The sequence below is a fragment of the Salmo salar genome, unplaced genomic scaffold (assembly GCF_965601325.2).
Source record: "Salmo salar unplaced genomic scaffold, fSalSal1 ptg000360l, whole genome shotgun sequence".
NCBI lineage: Eukaryota > Metazoa > Chordata > Actinopteri > Salmoniformes > Salmonidae > Salmo > Salmo salar.
In genome coordinates, this window is record NW_027675360.1 from 1752466 (window position 1) to 1780404 (window position 27939).

The following is a 27939-nucleotide window of genomic DNA, read 5'->3' on the forward strand; positions in this document are numbered from 1 at the left end:
CAGCAGAGAGCAGCTTCACTCCTGAATCCTTCAGGTCATTGTTACTCAGGTCCAGCTCTCTCAGGTGTGAGGGGTTTGACCTCAGAGCTGAGACCAGAGAATCACAGCCTTCCTCTGTGACTCCACAGCCTGACAGCCTGCAAAGAATCAAATCATATTAAAATCACACTGCTATGCTTTGGTGGTGAAAATAGTGGCAGTATAATTTTTCAACATTTTTCAGATATCAGTGTCCTGAAACCTTCCATATCTATTCGGAAATGAATGTATCATCATTAAAAATGACAAATGATCAAAGTATTGCCTGCAGATAGAAACATATATAGTATGAATATTTGAGTAGACTGACCAGACCAGTTTAAAAAGCAGTATCAGTCAGAAGACAGACAGTGAGGTATCAGATTTAGATTGTATTGAGTATACAGTCCACACCATAGCTATTTTGACAGTGAAGCAAACATTTTAAATGTGGCTCTAAACTCCAACATTTTGGATTTCAGATCAAATGTTTCATATGAGGTGACAGTGTATAATGTCACCTTTTATTTGAGGGTATTTTAATACATACAGTTGAAGTCAGAAGTTTACATACACCTTAGCCAAATACATTTAAACTGAATTTTTACAATTCCTGACATTTAATCCTAGTAAAAATCCCCTGTCAAAGGTCAGTTAGGATCACCACTTTATTTTAAGAATGTGAAATGTCAGAATAATAGTAGAGAGAATGATTAATTTCAGCTTTTATTTCTTTCATCACATTCCCAGTGGGTCAGAAGTTTACATACACTCAATTAGTATTTGGTAGCATTGCCTTTAAATGGTTTAACTTGGGTTAAACGTTTCGGGTAGCCTTCCACAAGCTTCCCACAATAAGTTGGGTGAATTTTGGCCCATTTCTCCTGACAGAGCTGGTGTAACTGAGTCAGGTTTGTAGGCCTCTTGCTCGCACACACTTTTTCAGTTCTGCCCACAAATGTTCTATAGGATTGAGGTCAGGGTTTTGTGATGGCCACTCCAATACCTTGACTTTGTTGTCCTTAAGCCATTTTGACACAACTTTGGAAGTATCGTTGGGGTCATTGTCCATTTGGAAGACCCATTTGTGACCAAGCTTTAACTTCCTGACTGATGTCTTGAGATGTTGCATCAATATATCCACATAATTTCCCTCCCTCAGGATGCCATCTATTTTGTGAAGTGCACCAGTCCCTCCTGCAGCAAAACATCCCCACAACATGATGCTGCCACCCCCGGGCTTCACGGTTGGGATGGTGTTTTTTGGATTGCAAGCCTCCCCCTTTTTCCTCCAAACATAACGATGGTCATTATGGCCAAACAGTTCTTGTATTGTTTCATCTGACCAGAGGACATTTCTCCAAAAATTACGATCTTTGTCCCCATGTGCAGTTGCAAACCGTAGTCTGGCTTTTTTATGGTGGTTTTGGAGCAGTGGCTTCTTCCTTGCTGAGCAACCTTTCAGATTATGTCGATATAGGACATGTTTTACTGTGGATATAGATACTTTTGTACCTGTTTCCTCCAACATCTTCACAAGGTCCTTTGGTGTTGTTCTGGTATTGATTTGCACCAAAGTAAGTTCATCTCTAGGAGACAGAACGCGACTCCTTCCTGAGCGGAATGGCGGCTGTGTGGTCCCATGGTGTTTAGACTTACGTACTATTGTTTGAACAGATGAACGTGTTACCTTCAGGCGATTGGAAATTGTTCCCAAGGATGAACCATACTTGTGGAGGTCTACAATTTTTTTTGTGAGATCTTGGCTGATTTCTTTTCATTTTCCCATGATGTCAAGCAAAGAGGCACTGAGTTTGAAGCTAGGCCTTGAAATACATCCAAATGATGTCAATTAGCCTACCAGACGCTTCTAAAGCGATAACATAATTTTCTGGAATTTTCCATGCTGTTTAAAGGCACAGTCAACTTAATGTATGTAAACTTCTGACCCACTGGAATTGTGATACAGTGGATTATACGTGAAATAATCTGTCTGTGAACAATTGTTTAAAAAATTACTTGTGTCATGCACAAAGTAGATGTCCTAACCGACTTGCCAAAACTATATAGTTTGTTAACAAGAAATTTGTGGAGAGGTTCAAAAACACGTTTTAATGACTCCAACCTAAGTCTATGTACACTTCCGACTTCAACTGTATGTGATTCACGATTAAAAATTAAATTCTGATGATGCCATGATTAAGAAAAATCATGAATAAATCATGAATCAGAATGAGTGAGAAAGTTACAGAGGCCACAACAAAACATGCTAACCTCTCACCATTACCAATAACAGAGGCTACAACAAAACATGCTAACCTCTCAACATTACCAATAACAGAGGATACAACAAAACATGCTAACCTCTCACCTTTACCAATAACAGAGGCTACAATAAAACATGCTAACCTCTCACCATTACCAATAACAGAGGCTACAACAAAACATGCTAACCTCTCACCATTACCAATAACAGAGGCTACAACAAAACATGCTAACCTCTCACCATTACCAATAACAGGGGCTACAACAAAACATGCTAACCTCTCACCATTACCAATATCAGAGGCTACAACAAAACATGCTAACCTCTCACCATTACCAATAACAGAGGCTACAACAAAACATGCTAACCTCTCACCATTACTGTCACGTCCTGACCATCAGATGGAGCTGTTGTAGTAGTTTTGGGGTCAGGACGTGGCAGTCTTGTGTGTGTGTGAATGTTCTGTGTTGGTCTTGTGACTCCTGATCAGGAACAGCTGGGGATCGTTGTTCCTGATTGGGAGTCATATATGTAGGAGTATGTTTGTCACTTGGTTTTGTGGGTAGTTGTTTTTGCACTGCGTTGGTGAGCCTGAAAAACTGTTTCGTGTCGTGGGTATCATTTATTGTTTTGTCAAGTGGATGCTTTACTCTTTTTTTGGTAATTAAAATATGAGTATCCACAACTCCGCTGCATTTTGGTCTTCCCTGCAACACCACGACATAATCTGTGACAGAACTACCCACCACCAAAGGACCAAGCAGCGGAGAAGAGGACAGAGGCAAGTGAGGGAGGAATGTTGGAAGCAGCGCGCTCGGGAGGTGATGGATTCCTGATCGCTGGAAGTATTGACGGAAAGGATTGACTGGACATGGGAGCAGTTGCGGGTCCACTGTGACAACCTGCCTGGGAGGCAGGTAGAACCCGAGAGGCAGCCCCAATAATTTTTTAGGGGGGGGCACAAGGGCTATTTGGTGGGGCGAGATTGGAGCCCCAGGCCAGCTCCCCGTACCCTTGTAGGGCAGACTGGACAGGTCCCGTGGGTTGGGGCTGTGGTGAACCCTGGGATTTTCAGGCCGGTAAGCACAGTACCAGCGCCCCGCATGTGCCAGGGTGAAGTAGGCTTCGAGCCGGAAGGGGTAATGCCAACCCTGCGCTCAAGACCGCCAGTGCGCCCTTTCGGTCCGGTGTTTCCCGCTAGACGCACTAGCATGGAGGTGCGTGTCTCCAGGCTGGCACGTCCAGTACCATAACCACGCATCATGAGTCTAGTGCGTCAGCCCAGCCTCGCCAGTCAACAGTCACCAGAGCTGCCCGCCAGTCGTAAGTCGCCAGAGCTGCCCGCCAGTGGTAAGTCGCCAGAGCTGCCCGCCAGTGGTAAGTCGCCAGAGCTGCCCACCAGTCGTAAGTCGCCAGAGCTGCCCGCCAGTCGTAAGTCGCCAGAGCTGCCCGCCAGTCGTAAGTCGCCAGAGCTGCCCGCCAGTCGTAAGTCGCCAGAGCTGCCCGCCAGTCGTAAGTCGCCAGAGCTGCCCGCCAGTCGTACGTCGCCAGAGCTGCCCGCCAGTCGTAAGTCGCCAGAGCTGCCCGCCAGTCAACAGTCACGAGAACTGCCCGCCAGTCGTACGTCACGAGAACTGCCCGCCAGTCGTACGTCACGAGAGCCGCCCGCCAGTCGTACGACACGAGAGCCGCCCGCCAGTCGTACGTCACCAGAGCCGCCCGCCAGTCAGGAGCCGCCAGAGCCGCCAGCCAGTCAGGAGCCGCCAGAGCCGCCTGCCAGTCAGGAGCCGCCAGAGCCGCCCGCCAGTCAGGAGCCGCCAGAGCCGCCCGCCAGTCAGGAGCCGCCAGAGCCGCCCGCCAGTCAGGAGCCGCCAGAGCCGCCCGCCAGTCGTAAGTCACCAGAGCTGCCCGCCAGTCGTACGTCGCCAGAGCTGCCCGCCAGTCGTAAGTCGCCAGAGCTGCCCGCAAGTCAACAGTCACGAGAACTGCCCGCCAGTCAACAGTCACGAGAACTGCCCGCCAGTCGTACGTCACGAGAGCTGCCCGCCAGTCGTACGTCACGAGAGCCGCCCGCCAGTCAGGAGCCGCCAGAGCCGCCCGCCAGTCAGGAGCCGCCAGAGCGGCCCGACTGCCCCCCGAGCCGCCAGAGCGGCCCGACTGCCCCCCGGCCCAGCCCGAGGGGCCCTCCTGTCCTCCGGCCCAGCCCGAGGGGCCCTCCTGTCCTCCGGCCCAGCCCGAGTGGCCGTCTGCCTGCACCTGAGCCACCTCCAGGATAGGTGGGTTGGGGAGGGAGGGAGGGTGTAGCACAGTGCCGTCATTGACGGCAGCCACCCTCCCTTCCCTCCCTTATTGTTTAGGGGTTATTGTTTATGGGTTTTGTTGGGGATTTTGTTTGTTGGTGTTTTTTGTTGTTAGGTGCATTCCGGGGTCTGCACCTTGAGGGGGGGGCACTGTCACGTCCTGACCAGCAGATGGAGCTGTTGTAGTAGTTTTGGGGTCAGGACGTGGCAGTCTTGTGTGTGTGTGAATGTTCTGTGTTGGTCTTGTGACTCCTGATCAGGAACAGCTGGGGATCGTTGTTCCTGATTGGGAGTCATATATGTAGGAGTATGTTTGTCACTTGGTTTTATGGGTAGTTGTTTTTGCACTGCGTTGGTGAGCCTGCAAAACTGTTTCGTGGGTATCATTTATTGTTTTGTCAAGTGGATGCTTTACTCTTTTTTTTGGTAATTAAAATATGAGTATCCACAACTCCGCTGCATTCTGGTCTTCCCTGCAACACCACGACATAATCTGTGACAATTACCAATAACAGAGGCTACAACAAAACATGCTAACCTCTCACCATTACCAATAACAGAGGCTACAACAAAACATGACAACCTCTCACCATTACCAATAACAGAGGCTTCAACAAAACATGCTAACCTCTCACCATTACCAATAACAGAGAATACAACTAAACATGCTAACCTCTCACCATTACCAATAACAGAGGCTACAACAAAACATGCTAACCTCTCACCATTACCAATAACAGAGGCTACAACAAAACATGCTAACCCATCACCATTACCAATAACAGAGGGGGTATGATCATTGTGCCGCTGTAACTTTCTCATTCATCATCATTCTCGATTCATTCTTATTCTTACTGACAATACAAGTGAAGTGACTCCAAAATGACAGGACATTATTCACCAATCAGTTTCTATTAGGAAAAACATAGTCCAAAATATAACCAAAACAAACTGCAAATGATTTCAACAAGTTTGTAGAATCACAAGCTTGATGTAATCACTGCAGGCATGGAATATGGGACCAAATACTAAACTTATGACTACTTTAATACAATATAAGTGAATTTGTCCAAATAATTAAGACTTCTTCAAATGGGAGAACTACAGTGCCTTGCAAAAGTATTCATCCCCCTTGGCGTTTTCCCATTTTGTTGCATTACAACATGTAATTTAAATTGATTTTATTTGGATTTCATGTAATGGACAAACACAAAATAGTCCAAATTGGTCAAGAGAGAAAAAAAAAAGACTTGTTTAAAAAATAAAGTTAAAAACAGAAAAGTGGTGCGTGCATATGTATTCACCCCCATTGCTATGTAGCCCATAAATCATATCTGGTGCAACCAATTACCTTCAGAAGTCACATCATTAGTTAAATGAACTCCACATGTGTGCAATCTAAGTGTCACATGATCTGTCACATGATCTCAGTATATATACACCTGTTCTGAAAGGCCCCAGATTCTACAACACCACTAAGCAAGAGGCACCACCAAGCAAGCGGTACCATGAAGACCAAGGAGCTCTCCAAACAGGTCAGGGACAAAGTTGTGGAGAAGTACAGATCAGGGTTGGGTTATAAATAAATATCAGAAACTTTGAACATCCCATGGAGCACCATTAAATCCATTATTAAAAAATGGAAAGAATATGGCACCACAACAAACCTGCCAAGAGAGGGCCGCCCACCAAAACTCACAGACCAGGCAAGGGGGGCATTAACCTGTTTAGGATAGGGGGCAGTATTTTCACGGCCGGATAAAAAACATACCCGATTTAATCTGGTTATTACTCCTGCCCAGAAACTAGAATATGCATATAATTAGGAAATGTGGATAGAAAACACCCTAAAGTTTCTAAAACTGTTTGAATGGTGTCTGTGAGTATAACAGAACTCATGTGGCAGGCCAAAACCTGAGAAGATTCCATACAGGAAGTGCCCTCTCTGACCATTCCTTGTCCTTCTATAGCCTCTTTATGTAAAATAGAGGATCTCTGCTGTAATGTGACATTTTCTAAGGCTCCCATAGGCTCTCAGAAGGTGCCAGAACGCGGAATGATGACTCTGCAGTCCCTGGGCGAAAAACAGTAGGACATTTGGAAAGTGGTCGCTCTGAGAACAATGACACGAGGTGCGCGTGCGTGTGAAGACTCCATTTTCAACTTTCAGTGTTTGAACGAAAACAAGGTCTCCCGGTCGGAATATTATCGCTATTTTACAAGAAAAATCGCATAAAAATTGATTTTAAACAGCGTTTGACATGCTTCGAAGTACGGTAATGGAATATTTAGAATTTTTTTGTCACGATATGCGCCGGCGCATCACCCTTCGTTACCCTTCGGATAGTGTCTTGAACGCAAGAACAAAACGCCGCTATTTGGATATAACTATGGATTATTTGGAACCAAAACAACATTGGGTGTTGAAGTAGAAGTCCTGGGAGTGCATTCTGAAGAAGAACAGCAAAGGTAATCCAATTTTTCTTATAGTAAATCTGAGTTTGGTGAGTTCAAACTTGGTGGGTGTCAAAACATCTAGCCATGATGGCCGGGCTATCTACTCAGAATATTGCAAAATGTGCTTTCCCCGAAAAGCTATTTTAACCTGTTAGGGCTAGGGGGCAGCATTTGCACGTCTGGATAAAAAAATGTACCCGATTTAATCTGGTTACTGATCCTACCCAGTAACTAGAATATGCATATACTTATTATATATGGATAGAAAACACTCTAAAGTTTCTAAAACTGTTTGAATGGTGTCTGTGAGTATAACAGAACTCATTTGGCAGGCAAAACCCTGAGACATTTTCTGACAGGAAGTGGATACCTGATGTGTTGTATTACCTTTAAACCTATCCCATTGAAAAACACAGGGGCTGAGGAATATTTTGGCACTTCCTATTGCTTCCACTAGATGTCACCAGCCTTTACAAAGTGTTTTGAGTCTTCTGGAGGGAGATCTGACCGAACAAGAGCCATGGAACGATGATGTCCCATTAGACACCTGGCGCGCGAGTTCATGTTGGGTACCCTCGTTCCAATACGTTATAAAAGAGTATGCATTCGTCCACCTTGAATATTATTCATGTTCTGGTTAAAAAAGGCCCTAATGATTTATGCTATACAACGTTTGACATGTTTGAACGAACGTAAATATATTTTTTCCCCTCGTTCATGACGAGAAGTCCGGCTGGCTTAGATCATGTGCTAACAAGACGGAGATTTTTGGACATAAATGATGAGCTTTTTTGAACAAAACTACATTCGTTATGGACCTGTGATACCTGGAAGTGACATCTGATGAAGAGAATCAAAGGTAATGGATTATTTACATAGTATTTTCGATTTTAGATCTCCCCAACATGACGTCTAGTCTGTATTGCAACGCGTATTTTTCTGGGCGCAGTGCTCAGATTATTGCAAAGTGTGATTTCCCGGTAAGGTTATTTTTAAATCTGGCAAGTTGATTGCGTTCAAGAGATGTAAATCTATAATTCTTTAAATGACAATATAATATTTTACCAATGTTTTCTAATTTTAATTATTTAATTTGTGACGCTGACTTGACTGCCGGTTATTGGAGGGAAACGATTTCCTCAACATCAATGCCATAGTAAAACGCTGTTTTTGGATATAAATATGAACTTGATAGAACTAAAAATGCATGCATTGTCTAACATAATGTCCTAGGAGTGTCATCTGATGGAGATTGTAAAAGGTTAGTGCATCATTTTAGCTGGTTTTATGGTTTTGGTGACCCTGTCTTTGACTTGACAAAACATTACACACAACTCTTGTAAATGTACTGTCCTAACATACTCTAAATTTATGCTTTCGCCGTAAAACCTTTTTTGAAATCGTAAAACGTGGTTAGATTAACCTGTTGGGTCTAGGGGGCAGCATTTGCACGTCTGGATAAAAAAAATGTACCCGATTTAATCTGGTTACTAATCCTACCCAGTAACTACAATATGCATATACTTATTATATATGGATAGAAAACACTCTAAAGTTTCCAAAACTGTTTGAATGGTGTCTGTGAGTATAACAGAACTCATTTGGCAGGCAAAACCCTGAGACATTTTCTGACAGGAAGTGGATACCTGATGTGTTGTATTGACTTTAAACCTATCCCATTGAAAAACACAGGGGTTTAGGAATATTTTGGCACTTCCTATTGCTTCCACTAGATGTCACCAGCCTTTACAAAGTGTTTTGAGTCTTCTGGAGGGAGATCTGACCGAACAAGAGCCATGGAACGTTGATGTCCCATTAGACACCTGGCGCGCTAGTTCATGTTGGGTACCCTCGTTCCAATACGTTATAAAAGAGTATGCATTTGTCCACCTTGAATATTATTCATGTTCTGGTTAAAAAAGGCCCTAATGATTTATGCTATACAACGTTTGACATGTTTGAACGAACGGAAATATATTTTTTCCCCTCGTTCATGACGAGAAGTCCGGCTGGCTTACATCATGTGCTAACGAGACGGAGATTTTTGGACATAAATGATGAGCTTTTTTGAACAAAACTACATTCGTTATGGACCTGTGATACCTGGAAGTGACATCTGATGAAGAGAATCAAAGGTAATGGATTATTTACATAGTATTTTCGATTTTAGATCTCCCCAACATGACGTCTAGTCTGTATCGCAACGCGTATTTTTCTGGGCGCAGTGCTCAGATTATTGCAAAGTGTGATTTCCCAGTAAGGTTATTTTTAAATCTGGCAAGTTGATTGCGTTCAAAAGATGTAAATCTATAATTCTTTAAATGACAATATAATATTTTACCAATGTTTTCTAATTTTAATTATTTAATTTGTGACGCTGACTTGACTGCCGGTTATTGGAGGGAAACGATTTCCTCAACATCAATGCCATAGTAAAACGCTGTTTTTTGATATAAATATGAACTTGATAGAACTAAAAATGCATGCATTGTCTAACATAATGTCCTAGGAGTGTCATCTGATGGAGATTGTAAAAGGTTAGTGCATCATTTTAGCTGGTTTTATGGTTTTGGTGACCCTGTCTTTGACTTGACAAAACATTACACACAACTCTTGTAAATGTACTGTCCTAACATACTCTAAATTTATGCTTTCGCCGTAAAACCTTTTTGAAATCGTAAAACGTGGTTAGATTAAGGAGATGTTTATCTTTCAAATGGTGTAACATAGTTGTATTTTTGAAAAATTTGAATTTTTACATTTATTTGGATTCAAATTTGCCGCTCTTGAAATGCACCTGCTGTTGATGGAGTGCACCACGGGTGGCACGCTAGCGTCCCACCTAGCCCCAAGAGGTTTTAAGGAGATGTTTATCTTTCAAAGGGTGTAAAATAGTTGTATGTTTGAAAAATTTGAATTTTTACATTTATTTGGATTCAAATTTGCCGCTCTTGAAATGCACCTGCTGTTGATGGAGTGCACCACGGGTGGCACGCTAGCGTCCCACCTAGCCCATAGAGGTTAAAATCGGACACCGCAATTGCATAAAGGAGTTCTGTATCTATAACGCTTATCGTGAGTAATTTAGTAAATTCACCAGAAGTTTTCGGTATGTTTGCTAGTTCTGAACGTCACATGCTAATGTAAAAAGCTGGTTTTTGATATAAATATGAACTTGATTGAACAAAACATGCATGTATTGTATAACATAATGTCCTAGGAGGGTCATCTGATGAAGATCATCAAAGGTCAGTGCTGCATTTAGCTGTGGTTTTGGTTTTTGAGACATTATATGCTAGCTTGAAAAATGGGTGTGTGATTATTTCTGGCTGGGTACTCTCCTGACATAATCTAATGTTTTTCTTTCGTTGTAAAGCCTTTTATAATCGGACAATGTGGTTAGATAAAGGAGAGTCTTGTCTTTAACCTGTTAGGGCTAGGGGGCAGTATTTGCACGGCTGGATAAAAAAAATGTACCCGATTTAATCTGGTTACTAATCCTACCCAGTAACTAGAATATGCATATACTTATTATATATGGATAGAAAACACTCTAAAGTTTCTAAAACTGTTTGAATGATGTCTGTGAGTATAACAGAACTCATTTGGCAGGCAAAACCCTGAGACATTTTCTGACAGGAAGTGGATACCTGATGTGTTGTATTACCTTTAAACCTATCCCATTGAAAAACACAGGGGCTGAGGAATATTTTGGCACTTCCTATTGCTTCCACTAGATGTCACCAGCCTTTACAAAGTGTTTTGAGTCTTCTGGAGGGAGATCTGACCGAACAAGAGCCATGGAACGATGATGGCCCATTAGACACCTGGCGCGCGAGTTCATGTTTTGGTTACCCTCGTTCCAATACGTTATAAAAGAGTATGCATTCGTCCACCTTGAATATTATTCATGTTCTGGTTAAAAAAGGCCCTAATGATTTATGCTATACAACGTTTGACATGTTTGAACGAACGTAAATATATTTTTTCTCCTCGTTCATGACGAGAAGTCCGGCTGGCTTAGATCATGTGCTAACAAGACAGAGATTTTTGGACATAAATGATGAGCTTTTTTGAACAAAACTACATTCGTTATGGACCTGTGATACCTGGAAGTGACATCTGATGAAGAGAATCAAAGGTAATGGATTATTTACATAGTATTTTCGATTTTAGATCTCCCCAACATGACGTCTAGTCTGTATCGCAACGCGTATTTTTCTGGGCGCAGTGCTCAGATTATTGCAAAGTGTGATTTCCCAGTAAGGTTCTTTTTAAATCTGGCAAGTTGATTGCGTTCAAGAGATGTAAATCTATAATTCTTTAAATGACAATATAATATTTTACCAATGTTTTCTAATTTTAATTATTTAATTTGTGGTGTTGACTTGACTGCCGGTTATTGGAGGGAAACGATTTCCTCAACATCAATGCCATAGTAAAACGCTGTTTTTGGATATAAATATGAACTTGATAGAACTAAAAATGCATGCATTGTCTAACATAATGTCCTAGGAGTGTCATCTGATGGAGATTGTAAAAGGTTAGTGCATCATTTTAGCTGGTTTTATGGTTTTGGTGACCCTGTCTTTGAATTGACAAAACATTACACACAACTCTTGTAAATGAACTGTCCTAACATACTCTAAATTTATGCTTTCGCCGTAAAACCTTTTTGAAATCGTAAAACGTGGTTAGATTAAGGAGATGTTTATCTTTCAAAGGGTGTAAAATAGTTGTATGTTTGAAAAATTTGAATTTTGACATTTATTTGGATTCAAATTTGCCGCTCTTGAAATGCACCTGCTGTTGATGGAGTGCACCACGGGTGGGACGCTAGCGTCCCACCTAGCCCATAGAGGTTAAAATGGTGTAAAATAGTCATATTTTTGAAAAATGGAAGTTTTTGGATTTTTGAGGAGTTTGTAATTCGCGCCACGCTCTATCATTGGATATTGGCGAGGCATTCCGCTAGCGGCACATCTAGATGTAAGAGGTTAATCAGAGAGGCAAACATAACCCTGAAGGAGCTGCAATGCTACACAGCAGAGATTGGAGTATCTGTCCATAGGACCACTTTAAGCCATACACTACATAGAGCTGGGATTTATGGAAGAGTGGCCAGAAAAAAAGCCATTGCTTATAGAAAGAAATAAGCAAACATGTTTGGTGTTCACCCAAAGGCAGGTGGGAGACTCCCCAAACATATGGAAGAAGGTACTCTGGTCAGATGAGACTAAACTTCTGCTTTTTGGCCATCAAGGAAAACACTATGTCTGGCGCAAACACAACACCTCTCATCACCCCGAGACACCATCCCCAGCAGCATCATGCTGTGGGGATGTTTTTCATCGGCAGGGACTGGGAAACTGGTCAGATTTGAAGGAATGATGGCTGGGGCTAAATACAGGGAAATTCTTGAGTGAAACCTGTTTCAGACTTCCAGAGATTTAGAGACCACTAAAGCAACACTCGAGTGGTTTAAGGGGAAAAATGTAAATGTCTTGGAATGGTCAACTCAAAGCATAGACCTCAATCCAATTGAGAATCTGTGGAATGACTTACAGATTGCTGTACACCAGTGGAACCCATCCAACTTGAAGGAGCTGGAGCAGTTTTGCCTTGAAAAATTGTCAAAAATCCCAGTGGCTAAATGTGCCAACCTTATAGAGACATACCCAAGAGACTTGCAGCTGTAATTGCTGCAAAAGGTGGCTCTACAAAGTATTGACTTTGGGGGGGGGGGGGGGGGGGGGGGGGTGAAGCCACTGTATATACATACAATTCTTTCATTTGTAAATGGTAAAACATGAATACTCTCAAAAAAAAGGTGACATTCTGTACTGTCACCTAATATGAAACATTCGATCTCAAATCCAACATCCTGGAGCATATCACCAAAATGTAAACTGTAAGCTTCACTGTCCAAACACATATGGTGTGGACTATGTGTGCCTGGTAAACACATGTGGATCTGGTGAACAGTTATCACTTGTTCACCAACTACAGGAATACTGACCTCAGAGTCTCCAGTTTACAGTGGGGATTCCCCAGTCCAGCAGAGAGCAGCTTCACTCCTGAATCCTTCAGGTCATTGTTACTCAGATCCAGCTGTCTCAGGTGTGAGGGGTTTGACTCCAGAGCTGAGACCAGAGAAGCACAGCCTTTCTCTGTGACTCCACAGCCTGACAGCCTGCAAAGAGATCATCATGACTTCACAAACACACTGTTAATTTAACGAGTAGTGTAGAAGGACAATGGTAGATGCATTTGGTTTATTTTCCCAAACAACACATATATTCTTCTTCCGTCTCCTAGAATTGTATGGTCATATTGTTATAATAAATTTAATATCTGATTCAATATGTTGTTCAATATAATATTATATACATATTACAATACATATTTTTCTCTAAACTGAATATTTCTTCCTGATGATAAGTTCTTAAATGTCATTTCATTTACTCACAGAACAGCTCTGGAGGCTTTGACCACTGGCAGCAGCCTCAGAAGACCTTCCTCTGATATGGAGTATTTCTTCAGGTCAAACACATCCAGCTCCTTTTCTGAAGTCAGCAACACAAAGACCAGAGCTGACCACTGTGCAGGTGACAGGTTGGGTTTTGAGAGACTTCCTGAGCTCAGGAAGCTTTGGATCTCCTCCACTAGAGAATGGTCATTCAGTTCATTCAGACAGTGGAACAGATTGATGCTCCTCTCTGGAGAGGGAATCTCCCTGATCTTCTCCTTGATGTACTTGACTGTTTCTTCATGGCTCTGTGAGGTGCTTCTTGTCTTTGTCAGTAGACCTCGTAAGAGCTTCTGATTGGACTCCAGTGAGAGGCCCAGAAGGAAGCGGAGGAACAGGTCCAGGTTTCCTGTCTCACGTTGTAAGGCTTTATCCACAGCACTCTTGTAGAAAGTAACTTCAGGCTCGTCTTTTGTTTTCAGTTTGTCCATTAGATTCTCATTGTTGTTGATGAATGAGAGGAAAACATATACAGCAGCCAGAAACTCCTGAATGCTCAGATGAACAAAGCAGTACACCTTGTCCTGGAACAGCCCACATTCCTCTTTAAAGAGCTGTGTGCACAATCCTGAGTACACTGAGGCTTCATTGACATCAATGCCAGCCTCTTTCAGGTCTTCTTCATAGAAAATCAGATTGCCATTCACAAGCTGTTGAAAAGCCAGTTTTCCCAGTGACAGAATGCTCTCGTTATTCAAGTGTGGATCTGTCTCTTCTTTCCCAAGATACTTTTCATTCTTCTGTTTGGTATGAAACACCACAAGGTGTGTGTACATCTCAGTCAGAGTCTTGGGCATCTCTTCTCTCTTATGTTTCAGCATGTGTTCGAGGACTGTTGCAGAAATCCAACAGAAGACTGGAATGTGGCACATGATGTGGAGGCTCCTTGATGTCTTTATGTGTGAGATGATTCTGTTGGCCAGGTCCTCATCACTGAATCTCTTTCTGAAGTACTCCTCCTTCTGTGGGTCATTGAACCCTCGTACCTCTGTCACCTGGTCAACACACCCTGAAGGGATCTTATTGGCTGCTGCAGGTCGGGTAGTTATCCAGAGGAGAGCAGAGGGAAGCAGATTTCCCTTGATGAGATTTGTCAGCAGAACATCCACTGAGGTTGACTCTGTGACGTCACAACAGATCTTGTTCTTCTGGAAGTCTAGGGGCAGTCGACACTCATCCAGACCATCAAAGATGAACAGAACTTTGTACTTGTTGTAGTTGGAGATTCTTGATTCTTTGGTTTCCATTGAGAAGTGATTGAGAAGTTCAATCAAAGTGTGTTTGTCCCCTTTCATCAAATTCAGCTCCCGAAAAGGGAATGAAAACACAAATTGAACATCCTGATTTGCTTTTCCTTCAGCCCAGTCCAGAATGAACTTCTGGACAGAGACTGTTTTTCCAATGCCAGCGACTCCCTTTGTCAGCACAGTTCTGATGAGTTTGTCTTGTCCAGTTAAGGGTTTGAAGATGTCGTTACATTTGACTGCAGTCTCTGGTCTTGCTTGTTTCCTGGTTGTTGTCTCAATCTGTCTCAGCTCATGTTCATTATTGACCTCTCCTGTTCCACCCTCTGTGATGTAGAGCTCTGTGTAGATCTTATTGAGAAGTGTTGGGTTTCCTTGTTTCGCGATCCCCTCAAATACACATTGAAACTTCTTCTTTAGATTAGATTTGAGTTCACGTTGGCAAATCACAGCAAGTTCATCTGAATGAAGAAATAACAAGGAGGATATTAATATTACATTTGTTTTAATGCCTACAGTATTGTAGGACTGTTATAAAGTTAAATTATAATCATTTATTCTCTTAATTAACTGTCTGTATAAATGTGTAAATGTTTTCATAATGCATTACAGACTGGTGTGACTGATTATAATAATATTGGTGTTATTGATGGTATTATTAATGTTGTCTCTCTCTCTCTCTGCTGCTACATGATGAGGTCACTAGGTGTTGTGTTAAGGCTGCTACAATATCATTGAGTTACACAGCTACTTTAGCTGTACTTTAGCTACAGCTTTTAAATGTTATAAAACAGCATTCAACATGAGGCAGACAGATCTTACATTTCTCCAGTGTGTCAGCAAGCTCCTTCTGGTTCATTTTCCTCAGGACGTGCAGTGTGATCTTCAGAGCCCCCTCTCTGGCACTGCTCTCCTGCTTCTCATCTTCAGCATCCACCACTTCCTTATCCTGCTTCTGACTCTCAAAGCCTTCTGGGAGTTCTGGACTAAGAATCCTCTTGAACATCTTCAGCTCGTTCTTCACAAATGTCATAATATTCTCTTCAAGCATCTGAAATAAATAAATAAAATAAGTTAAGCAAGAGAAGAAATGCTTTCTCATTAACACATTATTGAATGCTTGACAGATCAACTTTACTCGAGGTTAACAAAAACAAATGTACATAACAGGACCACATACATTGAATATGGAGGCCAGGTCTGTTTGATGACTCTGGGAAGACTGACCACTGAGAATCTCTGACTCTGATCTGTCCTGTTGGTTTCTGTGGACAAAACATGAGATTACATCTCCTCATCCAGGGAGTACACACACACACACACACACACACACACACACACACACACACACACACACACACACACACACACACACACACACACACACACACACACACACACACACACACACACACAGGGAGGGAACGTTGTGTTTGTTTAATATTGTTTTAGGACTATGAAAATGGACAAAAGTATTAGCCTATGGATTATGAAAACAACCAAAAGAAACGGGAAAATGGGAGAGGAGAAATGTCTAGAGACAGTGTTGTTTAACTCACTGACCATGACCCATGAGTTCTTCTTACCTTTGTTCAGTAGAAACGTCTCCCTCTCTAAAGTTTGGAGGACGACCCATAGACCGGTCACTCTTCATGGACACACAGCTGGGAACAGGGGAGGCTGGTCTCTCCTGCTTGATTGGACTTCAACACAAGAGAGACAAACATTACATCTCTCATCTACTCTGATCTCAGATGGGGAATCATAAGAAGAGTTTCATTACAAAACGCTATGTATCACTTTCAGAAACGTTCATGTATTAGCTTTTAGGGTAGGGGCAGAATTTTGAAGTTTCGATGACAAACGTGACCAAAGTAAACTGCCTGTTACTCAGGCCCAGAAGCTAGGATATGCATATGCATGGTAGTATTGGATAGAAAACACCCTGACATTTCTAAAACTGTTTAACTTCTATGGGCTACGTGGGACGCTAGCGCAAAAATCTAATAATTTCAATTTCTCAAATATATGACTATTTTACACCATTTTAAAGATACACTTCTCCTTGATGTAACCACATTGTCCGATTTCAAAAAGGCTTTACAGTGAAAGCAAAAGATTAGATTATGTTAGGAGAGTACATAGACAAAAATAATCACACAGCCATTTTCCAAGCAAGGACATGTGTCAATAAAACCCAAAACACAGCTAAATGAAGCACTAACCTTTGACGATCTTCATCAGATGACACTCCTAGGACATTATGTTACACAATACATGTATGTTTTGTTCGATAAAGTTCATATTTATATCCAAAAACAGGATTTTACATTGGCGCGTGATGTTCAGAAAATGTATTCCCACCAAAACCATCGGTGAATGTGCACATCAATTTACAAAAATACTCATCATAAAAGTTGACAAAATATATAACAATTATTTAACTTCTTGGGGCTAGGGGGAAGTATTTTCACGGCCGGATGAAAAACGTACCCAATTTAAACTGGTTACTACTCTTGCCCAGGAAATAGAATATGCATATTATTAGTAGATTTGGATAGAAAACACTCTGAAGTTTCTAAAACTGTTTGAATGGTGTCTGTGAGTATAACAGAACTCATACTGCAGGCAAAAACCTGAGAACATTTCAACCAGGAAGTGTAAGGTCTGAGAATTGTAGTTCTTATTTCTAGTCCCATTTCGAAACTACAGTATCTGTGGTTCAGGACGTGCACTCTGCCTTCTCGAGCAAAACGAGGGGCATGTTGAGATAATTTTCTAACCACGAGGGTTGTACGATGTAATTTATTGGCAGGATGGAAGATGCAGTCTTGTCTTTTCTATTCCGAGGTTGTTTACTCACAATATCAGATATTTAAAATGATTTTCTATAATGTATCCTAATCCCAGTGCTAAGGTTGAGGTTCTGACTAGTGATTATTTACCCGGGGTTCAATACCTGCTATAGTCACTGTTTATTTGCTCTCCCAAAAGCAACACAGCCCTAATACCAGATATATAGCTACCTAAAGTAATGAGTGACCATTTTAGAAAATCATGGGACATATAGTCTGGGGTTGCATGCTATTTTATGTCAATCATATTGCTGCTTGTAGCCTATAACTGATGCTTCGTGGTCTTATGCTGCCATCTATGGGAAATATTTAGCATTTAAAAGTTATTAATTCACATAAAGACGTAGGTGAGGCAGCTGAGAAATAAAGTGTATTTTTCTTGTAAATTCATTAGATCAGTCTCAAACCTGCCTCACCTATCCCACACCAATTGCTTGCTTGCGCGCCAGGAGGCTAGTTCCTTTTGGCCATTTATGCAAGTATATGGCGAAGCGCGTTACGCATATCTATGAGTTATGAAAGTTATGAAAACAAAGTGTTTTGCAAATTTTGAACTTACAATATGGCTACTAATACTGGAAAAGCTAAATCAATGTCCAAGCATAGAGATTTTTGACGATATTCTTGCATACATTTTTTTTGAGACAACAGCTAAAGGAGAGGACGCTAACGTTACCTGCTAACGTTACATTAGACTGGTAAGTGAAATACGAGTCTTCATATTTATATTCTTTTATATTGAAAGCCACAACATGTCAAAGTCAACATACAATATACATTGGCACCCGACTGGCACAGTTGTCTAACACACTGCAAGTACCTGGTTCGAATCCGTCCGTGATTGGGAGTCCCATAGGGAGGCGCACAATTGGCCCAGCGTCGTCCGGGTTTGGCCGGGGTTTGTAAATAAGAATTTGTACTGACTTGCCTAGTTAATACGTTTCACATATTAGTTTGCAAACAATGTAAAACAAATGATAATAAAGCTGCATACAAACATGCTCTTTTTTGTTGTCTTGAGTTAGGCAGCTCCTAAATGCAGGTGTTTCAGCCTAGCTCAGTGCTTTCTGTGGTGGTGGGGCAGCCAGAGGAAAATACTGAGCGTAGGGGTTGGTAATGATCTGTAGTTGCGCCTTGATTGGCTCAGTGTTCTGTCACTCATGGAGACACTACGTCACCGTAAAATCTACAGGGAGAGCTCAAAAATTCAAGCCCATTGGGTGCTGCCATAGAGTTACATTAGAAGTGCCCATCCAAAAGGCTCAAGGTCATTGGCCACAGATAAAATTGTCAAATCACGTTATATCTACCTTAGCTTTGATTGGACTGATCATGTCAACATCATACGTTCAAAATCTTAGCTAGCAATGAGTGGTTTGGAAGGAATCAGTGGCTAACTGCACGCATTGCAAAGCAGTCACTAGCCAGCAATTCAGTGGAGAGGGTGTGTGGTCCAATTCTGAGTTTAAGGGTCTCTTTTCCAAGCTTAAAAATATAAATATTTACATGCAACACCATGGGACAGAAAAGGCTGAATACATTGGCCGTGCTGTGAATCCAGCATGAATTCTGCTTCCTTCAAAACAACTGGAAACCTGGAAATCTCAGACTTCAGTGAGTTCAGGACAACTAGAAACTCTGAAAAAAACGAGCTCCGACTGAGAAAATACGGTTTGAACAGTCATCCAACTCGAAATTCCAAGTGGGGATCTCGGCCTCTTTCTAGAGCTCCAACCCGAAGATCACTGACGTCATCATTAGATGACGTCAGTGAAAACACCATAAATCCAGAGAATGACATACTTTGATGACAGAATTTGCCCACAAGGACCGCCGCGCCACCCCACCCTATACGAAACACATCCCTTATTTGAAGTGTTTCTACAATTCCCTATGGGAAAACTGTACGGTAGAAAAATGTTTGGATTTTGACAGCAATGCTAAGAAGTTACAGATAAATTCAAAATGAGAGGCTAAAAGGACAGAACTCTTGATGCAGCAATGATGAAAATATCTCAAAAACCAACAGAGGAATTGCTAAAAACTCGACCAAATAAGAAAAACAACCGTCTTTTGCACCAAGTACACCAAGTATTCTGATAGATAGCAATACTGGAAAAGCACTGGAATATTCTACAATCAGACAAAAATAAACACACACCTCTTCAAGGAACCCCACTGGTGGTCTATAAGGAACCCCCACTGGTGGTCTATAAGGAACCCCCACTGGTGGTCTATAAGGAACCCCCACTGGTGGTCTATAAGGAACCCCCACTGGTGGTCTATAAGGAACCCCCACTGGTGGTCTATAAGGAACCCCCACTGGTGGTCTGTAAGGAACCCCACTGGTGGTCTGTAAGGAACCCCCACTGGTGGTCTATAAGGAACCCCCACTGGTGGTCTGTAAGGAACCCCACTGGTGGTCTATAAGGAACCCCCACTGGTGGTCTATAAGGAACCCCCACTGGTGGTCTGTAAGGAACCCCCACTGGTGGTCTATAAGGAACCCCCACTGGTGGTCTATAAGGAACCCCCACTGGTGGTCTATAAGGAACCCCCACTGGTAGTCTATAAGGAACCCCCACTGGTGGTCTATAAGGAACCCCCACTGGTGGTCTATAAGGAACCCCCACTGGTGGTCTATAAGGAACCCCCACTGGTGGTCTATAAGGAACCCCACTGGTGGTCTATAAGGAACCCCCACTGGTGGTCTGTAAGGAACCCCCACTGGTGGTCTATAAGGAACCCCCACTGGTGGTCTATAAGGAACCCCCACTGGTGGTCTATAATGAACCCCCACTGGTGGTCTATAAGGAACCCCCACTGGTGGTCTATAATGAACCCCCACTGGTGGTCTATAAGCGTGGTCACAATATTGGAGATAACTTGGTGAGATCTGACCTGCCCCCTGAGCCCATTCAGACACTCTTGACACCCATCCCAAATGGGAACTACAAACGTGGCTCATGAGCACAGTGCAACAGCACTATAAAAACATCCATCTTCAGACATCAACATACAGGTGGAAAAATCCCTGTTAGAGGGATCATCTCATGCAAGACCAAGGGAGTAATCCATCTCATCACCTGTTCATGTGGGAAAGCCTACGTAGGACAAACGAAAAGACAATTAAAACAACTCATAGCTGAACACAGCAGCTCAATCAGGTGTAAGAACATTGACTGTCCAATAGCAGCTCACTTTGTTGAAGCTGACCATCCAATCTCCTCCCTCCAATACACAGGCATTGAGCATGTTGCTCTACCAAGGAGAGGAGGTAACATGGAGATCCTACTACTACAAAGGGAGGCTTACTGGAGATCCTGTCTAAAAACATGGACCCCTAGTGGTCTGAATATTGACTTTGATCTCTGGCCCTTATGAACAGTTCTCTGTTTTAAATGTATATATTCTTTCTACAGCTTATCAGAGTACATCCAATATGTTCCCCTGTTGATGATGCTCATTATGCATTATGGTTGAACCAAAACATTACATGGAACAAACGTTTTTATTGAAATAGGAAACAATTAAATATGTGAAATTGAATTAAACAATAATGTATGTTGACGCTAATGTTATGTACAATTATCAGTTATGTTTCTATATGATAACAATAGCCTGATATATTCAATATGCCAGAAACTATTGTTTTTTTAACAGTTTCATTCAATTCATTCTAATTAACTTAATAATCATGACACACCCCTCTCTATTGTCATTGGTTGCACTAATTGCACTGTTTGTCTACATAACCTGGTTCAAGTATTGATGACATCACCCTGAAGAAGGCACAGTGATGCTGAAACGTTGGTAAATACCCAATAAATTACTGGGAGTTTATATATGGAGTGTGGGACTCTATTTTTGTATAGCTTATAGTTTAGCCGTTAGTCAGAACCTCCACATAAATAAACATTATCTGGGTGTGCGACAGCTCATGTTTTTTATTGGAAAAACTATTGGAACCATTTCCCTGTTTGACCACTAGGTGTTATGGGTATTATGACACCTCCATCGTGGGGCTCTATAAAACTATTGGAACCATTTCCCTGTTTCACCACTAGGTGTTATGGGTATTATGACACCTCCACTGTGGGGCTCTATAAAACTATTGGAACCATTTCCCTGTTTGACCGCTAGGTGTTATGGGTATTATGACACCTCCACTGTGGGGCTCTATAAAACTATTGGAACCATTTCCCTGTTTGACCGCTAGGTGTTATGGGTATTATAACACCTCCACTGTGGGGCTCTATAATGCAAATGAAATGTGAGAATCTGGTGAATGCAGAATCTAGAGAATGCAACAATATTTGTGTCATCTTGCTGTGATGTTCTCAGTAAAATGTCATACGCTAAAATCTATGAATTTTAAATCTTAGAACAGTAATATTTTACACACCCATAAGCCTTAATTTCTGTAGAAAAAAACACAAATGAGAAGAAATGGTGGATATAGTGTTTTGGATATAAACTCTTCATAAATTCTTTACAAAACTAATCTTACCTCTTAGATTTGGTGCCATGTTCCCCAGAGACACTCCTTTTAGAGGCAGGGCCCCCCTTCTCTCTCTTCCAAGAGAGACTCATTTTAGAGCAGTGACCCCTAAACAGAGATCCAGCATGTTGGTTGTGATTAACACAGTGACAACTAATTATTGAATGTCAATTGTTGTATTTTATTCATTATCTCTTAGAAATAAAACATTTCCTAACAGATACATCCCAACAGTCAGGTGATTTAATGCATCACATGAACATGTAGTCGTGACTGATATTTTAACCTTTTCTCCATGTAGTTTAACTAATAATAATAATAACAACAATATAATATTAATAAGTCACTTTCTCTTTTAATAATTTCTCTCATTCTAGTGTGTTGCTTTGTTTAACAGGTATGATATTATTATGCTGTTACTGAATTCAGTTCATAATAACAATGTTAAGAAAAGTATGTTCAGTGGTTTCAAACCAGATTACACAGGAAAGAGGAGCTCATTGTAGTTTAGAAAACAAATTTTACGATATTTTGAAAGACGATTTACAACTTATACATAAAAATATACAAATTGTAAAATAACCACAATATATGAATATATGAACAATATGTTTTTGAATTTGACTTGCCTACGCCCAGTTAGCGCCATTTTGTATGATTGAACTGTCACATAACTGTCCCAGGTGAAATGGACTGTTAGATCTGATTGTTTTACTGTCATTCACTATACTAAAATAACACCATACATTTAATTTCTCTACACACTTTACAATAATCCCTGGGAAGATTCTTACCTTGTAGCCTGAATTCACAACCAGAACATGTCAAGTCATTGAGATATTTTCCGTTGTGCTGAGAGAGCAGCTTCCTGATAACAAGTGGCTCTGTATCTATGTTCTAGGTACAGTTGATCTTTGGATGCAATAATATCTGGTCAAAGTCTAGTGACACAACACCATAGTATATCATAAACATAACAGCAGTTGGCCAGTAAAGGCCATGACATACTATAAAACAGGGTTCATCAACAACACCATAGTATATCATAAACATAACAGCAGTTTAACCTTTGGCCAGTAAAGGCCATGGCATACTATAACATGTAGAATCATTATGATGGATCCAGGTTCATACTATAACATGTAGAATCTTTATGATGGATCCAGGTTCATACTATAACATGTAGAATCATTATGATGGATCCAGTTTCATACTATAACATGTAGAATCATTATGATGGATCCAGGTTCATACTATAACATGTAGAATCATTATGATGGATCCAGGTTCATACTATAACATGTAGAATCATTATGATGGATCCAGTTTCATACTATAACATGTAGAATCATTATGATGGATCCAGGTTCATACTATAACATGTAGAATCATTATGATGGATCCAGTTTCATACTATAACATGTAGAATCATTATGATGGATCCAGTTTCATACTATAACATGTAGAATCATTATGATGGATCCAGGTTCATACTATAACATGTAGAATCATTATGATGGATCCAGGTTCATACTATAACATGTAGAATCATTATGATGGATCCAGGTTCATACTATAACATGTAGAATCATTATGATGGATCCAGGTTCATATTATAACATGTAGAATCATTATGATGGATCCAGGTTCATACTATAACATGTAGAATCATTATGATGGATCCAGGTTCATACTATAACATGGAGAATCATTATGATGGATCCAGGTTCATACTATAACATGTAGAAACATTATGATGGCTACAGGTTCATACTATAACATGGAGAATCATTATGATGGATCCATGTTCATACTATAACATGTAGAATCATTATGATGGATCCAGGTTCATACTATAACATGGAGAATCATTATGATGGATCCAGGTTCATACTATAACATGTAGAATCATTATGATGGATCCAGGTTCATACTATAACATGTAGAATCATTATGATGGATCCAGGTTCATACTATAACAATTAGAATCATTATGATGGATCCAGGTTCATACTATAACATGTAGAATCATTATGATGGATCCAGATTCATACTTTAACATGTAGAATCATTATGATGGATCCAGGTTCATACTATAACATGTAGAATCATTATGATGGATCCAGGTTCATACTATAACATGTAGAATCATTATGATGGATCCAGGTTCATACTATAACATGTAGAATCATTATGATGGATACAGGTTCATACTATAACATGTAGAATCATTATGATGGATCCAGTTTCATACTATAACATGTAGAATCATTATGATGGATCCAGGTTCATACTATAACATGTAGAATCATTATGATGGATCCATTTTCAGCCTTTACCCATTGCCCTTCATTCTCTAGACTTCCAGGTAATACATAGATCTCCACCAGGTGAATCTCCTTGCTGGATTCATGTTGAAACAGCTATGAACAGGTGATCTTGGTTGGCCACTTGTATATTACTCTAAATTATAAAGCCTGTCTTGTTGTTCTTCTTCTCTGCTGCAGATATAATGTCCAGCTTCTTGGACGTCTGAGACACGTGTGCTGTACAATGTATCACTGTGGCTTTAAATGCCATAAAATCCACTTTCTACACAAAGAGTGTATCCCAGTGCCGGAATTATAACATATATTGGGGGGACACATCCAATATTCAAATATGCTCAAAATATCCCCCAAATATATTGATATAAATAATATAAATAAATAAAAGATTTGCTGTGCTATTTCATTACTTTCAAATGTATTAAAAAGTGTAAAACTAGAATGTAATATGAGTGTTACGTAGGCTATATCACTGTCGATTGTGATGTTTTAACGTCAACGTCAATACGTCATTTTGCGCTGGAACTGTAATTGTGGAAATAAATAATATTTTGCTAAAAAGTGTCAGTAATTGCATGGAGTGGAAACAAAAGTTTTTGGTGAAAATGGACCGATTTGCGAGTGCTAATCAATCAACCATCACTAAAGTTAGCTATCATAGCTAAGTTACCTGGAACGTTAATTATCCACACATTCACCTAGCGACCACTAACGTTAGCTATCATAGCTAAGTTACCTGGAAAGTTAATTATCCACACATTCACCTAGCGACCACTAACGTTAGCTATCATAGCTAAGTTACCTGGAAAGTTAATTATCCACACATTCACCTAGCGACCACTAACGTTAGCTATCATAGCTAAGTTACCTGGAACGTTAATTATCCACACATTCACCTAGCGACCACTAACGTTAGCTATCATAGCTAAGTTACCTGGAAAGTTAATTATCCACACATTCACCTAGCGACCACTAACGTTAGCTATCATAGCTAAGTTACCTGGAAAGTTAATTAGCCACACATTCACCCAGCGACCAACAATGGTGCTCACGGACGTATTCAACTAACGTTAATGTCTTTATTACGTTCTATTGGTCAGAAAGCCCAGGTGAAGTCTGAGTAAAGTGTCAATCATTTATGTTGTGCTGCATCTGTAATTTATGTAGACAGTAGTAGCTTTAATTTATTACATATTCCTATAGTATACTGTATAGCTGTTCTGTATAACTGTACTGTATAGTATACTGTATAGCTGTTCTGTATAACTGTACTGTATAGGATACTGTATAGCTGTACTGTATAACTGTACTCTATAGTATACTGTATAGCTGTTCTGTATAACTGTACTGTATAACTGTACTGTATAGTATACTGTATAGCTGTACTGTATAGGATACTGTATAGCTGTACTTCCTTATGATAAATAGCATTATTAGTGTTTGTTTGATTAAAGTGAAATCAGTTTTATTACAGTCAGCTTTCATTCACAGTGATGTCATCATGAGGAAGAGGAAGGGTGGCAGTGACCTTCATCAGTTTAGTAGAACAAGAGATGAGTCAACGTTTCTATAATAATCACCTGTCAGATGATAGAAGTCTACAGTAGAACAAGAGATGAGTCAACGTTTCTATAATAATCACCTGTCAGATGATAGAAGTCTACAGTAGAACAAGAGATGAGTCAATTTGTCTATAATAATCACCAGTCAGATGATAGAAGTCTACAGTAGAACAAGAGATGAGTCAACGTTTCTATAATAATCACCAGTCAGATGATAGAAGTCTACAGTAGAACAAGAGATGAGTCAATGTTTCTATAATAATCACCAGTCAGATGATAGAAGTCTACAGTAGAACAAGAGATGAGTCAATGTTTCTATAATAATCACCAGTCAGATGATAGAAGTCTACAGTAGAACAAGAGATGAGTCAATTTTTCTATAATAATCACCAGTCAGATGATAGAAGTCTACAGTAGAACAAGAGATGAGTCAACGTTTCTATAATAATCACCAGTCAGATGATAGAAGTCTACAGTAGAACAAGAGATGAGTCAATGTTTCTATAATAATCACCAGTCAGATGATAGAAGTCCACAGTAGAACAAGAGATGAGTAAATTTTTCTTGATATAATAATCATTGCCGTTCAGATTAGAAATGGTTAGTAATCCATTCCACATCATGGCAAGAAACACCACTTGTTTACTGATAATAATTATTTCATGTTCACTCTGGTGCGTTCAGAGAAAAGAGAGAGAGGGAGAGAGAGAGCATGAGGATGGTGACAGGGCAGGGAGAGAGAGAGCATGAGGATGGTGACAGGACAGGGAGAGAGAGAGAGCATGAGGATGGTGACAGGACAGGGAGAGAGAGAGCATGAGGATGGTGACAGGACAGGGAGAGAGAGAGCATGAGGATGGTGACAGGACAGGGAGAGAGAGAGAGCATGAGGATGGTGACAGGACAGGGAGAGAGAGAGAGAGAGCACGAGGATGGTGACAGGACAGGGATAGAGAGAGCATGAGGATGGTGACAGGACAGGGAGAGAGAGATCATGAGGATGGTGACAGGACAGGGAGAGAGAGAGAGCATGAGGATGGTGACAGGACAGGGAGAGAGAGCATGAGGATGGTGACAGAACAGAGAGAGAGCATGAGGATGGTGACAGGACAGGGATAGAGAGAGAGCATGAGGATGGTGACAGGACAGGGATAGAGAGAGAGCATGAGGATGGTGACAGGACAGGGATAGAGAGAGAGAGAGCATGAGGATGGTGACAGGACAGGGAGAGAGAGAGAGCATGAGGATGGTGACAGAACAGAGAGAGAGAGAGCATGAGGATGGTGACAGGACAGGGAGAGAGAGAGCATGAGGATGGTGACAGGACAGGGAGAGAGAGAGAGAGCATGAGGATGGTGACAGGACAGGGAGAGAGAGAGCATGAGGATGGTGACAGGACAGAGAGAGAGAGAGCATGAGGATGGTGACAGGACAGGGAGAGAGAGAGAGCATGAGGATGGTGACAGGGCAGGGAGAGAGAGAGCATGAGGATGGTGACAGGACAGGGAGAGAGAGAGCATGAGGATGGTGACAGGGCAGGAAGAGAGAGAGAGAGCATGAGGATGGTGACAGGACAGGGAGAGAGAGAGCATGAGGATGGTGACAGGACAGGGAGAGAGAGAGCATGAGGATGGTGACAGGACAGGGAGAGAGAGAGCATGAGGATGGTGACAGGACAGGGAGAGAGAGAGCATGAGGATGGTGACAGGGCAGGGAGAGAGAGAGCATGAGGATGGTGACAGGGCAGGGAGAGAGAGATCATGAGGATGGTGACAGGACAGGGAGAGAGAGAGCATGAGGATGGTGACAGGGCAGGGAGAGAGAGAGCATGAGGATGGTGACAGGGCAGGGAGAGAGAGAGCATGAGGATGGTGACAGGA

At 41.3% G+C, this 27939-nt stretch overlaps 1 protein-coding gene across 2 annotated transcripts; it reads right to left on the reverse strand.

Moving 5' to 3' along the window:
• Nucleotides 1-12794: 12794 nt before the first annotated feature.
• Nucleotides 12795-23166, reverse strand: LOC123734126 (NLR family CARD domain-containing protein 3-like). Of its 2 annotated transcripts, XM_082971652.1 has the most exons (7): nt 22965-23166; nt 22180-22278; nt 16401-16517; nt 15995-16079; nt 15637-15865; nt 13511-15275; nt 12795-13234 (listed from the first exon to the last, which is right to left on the reverse strand). In XM_082971652.1, the coding sequence occupies exons 2-7, from the start codon at nt 22260-22262 to the stop codon at nt 13045-13047; spliced, it is 2469 nt and encodes an 822-aa protein (XP_082827778.1). In that variant the 5' UTR covers nt 22263-22278; nt 22965-23166; the 3' UTR covers nt 12795-13044. The 2 variants fall into 2 exon arrangements, with proteins under 2 accessions (XP_082827778.1, XP_082827779.1); XM_082971653.1 differs by lacking the exons at nt 16401-16517; nt 22180-22278; nt 22965-23166 and adding an exon at nt 16378-16398.
• Between the last annotated feature and the right edge of the window lie 4773 nt (nt 23167-27939).

Excerpts from the sequence above, each read along its gene's own strand:
- LOC123734126 (XM_082971652.1), bottom strand. The coding sequence starts at position 22,262 with ATGAGTCTCTCTTGGAAGAGAGAGAAGGGGGGCCCTGCCTCTAAAAGG. Across the intron at positions 16,518-22,179 it reads CATGGCACCAAATCTAAGAG|TCCAATCAAGCAGGAGAGAC; the intron begins GTAAGATTAGTT and ends CTTGTGTTGAAG. Across the intron at positions 15,276-15,636 it reads TGCTGACACACTGGAGAAAT|ATGAACTTGCTGTGATTTGC; the intron begins GTAAGATCTGTC and ends TTCTTCATTCAG.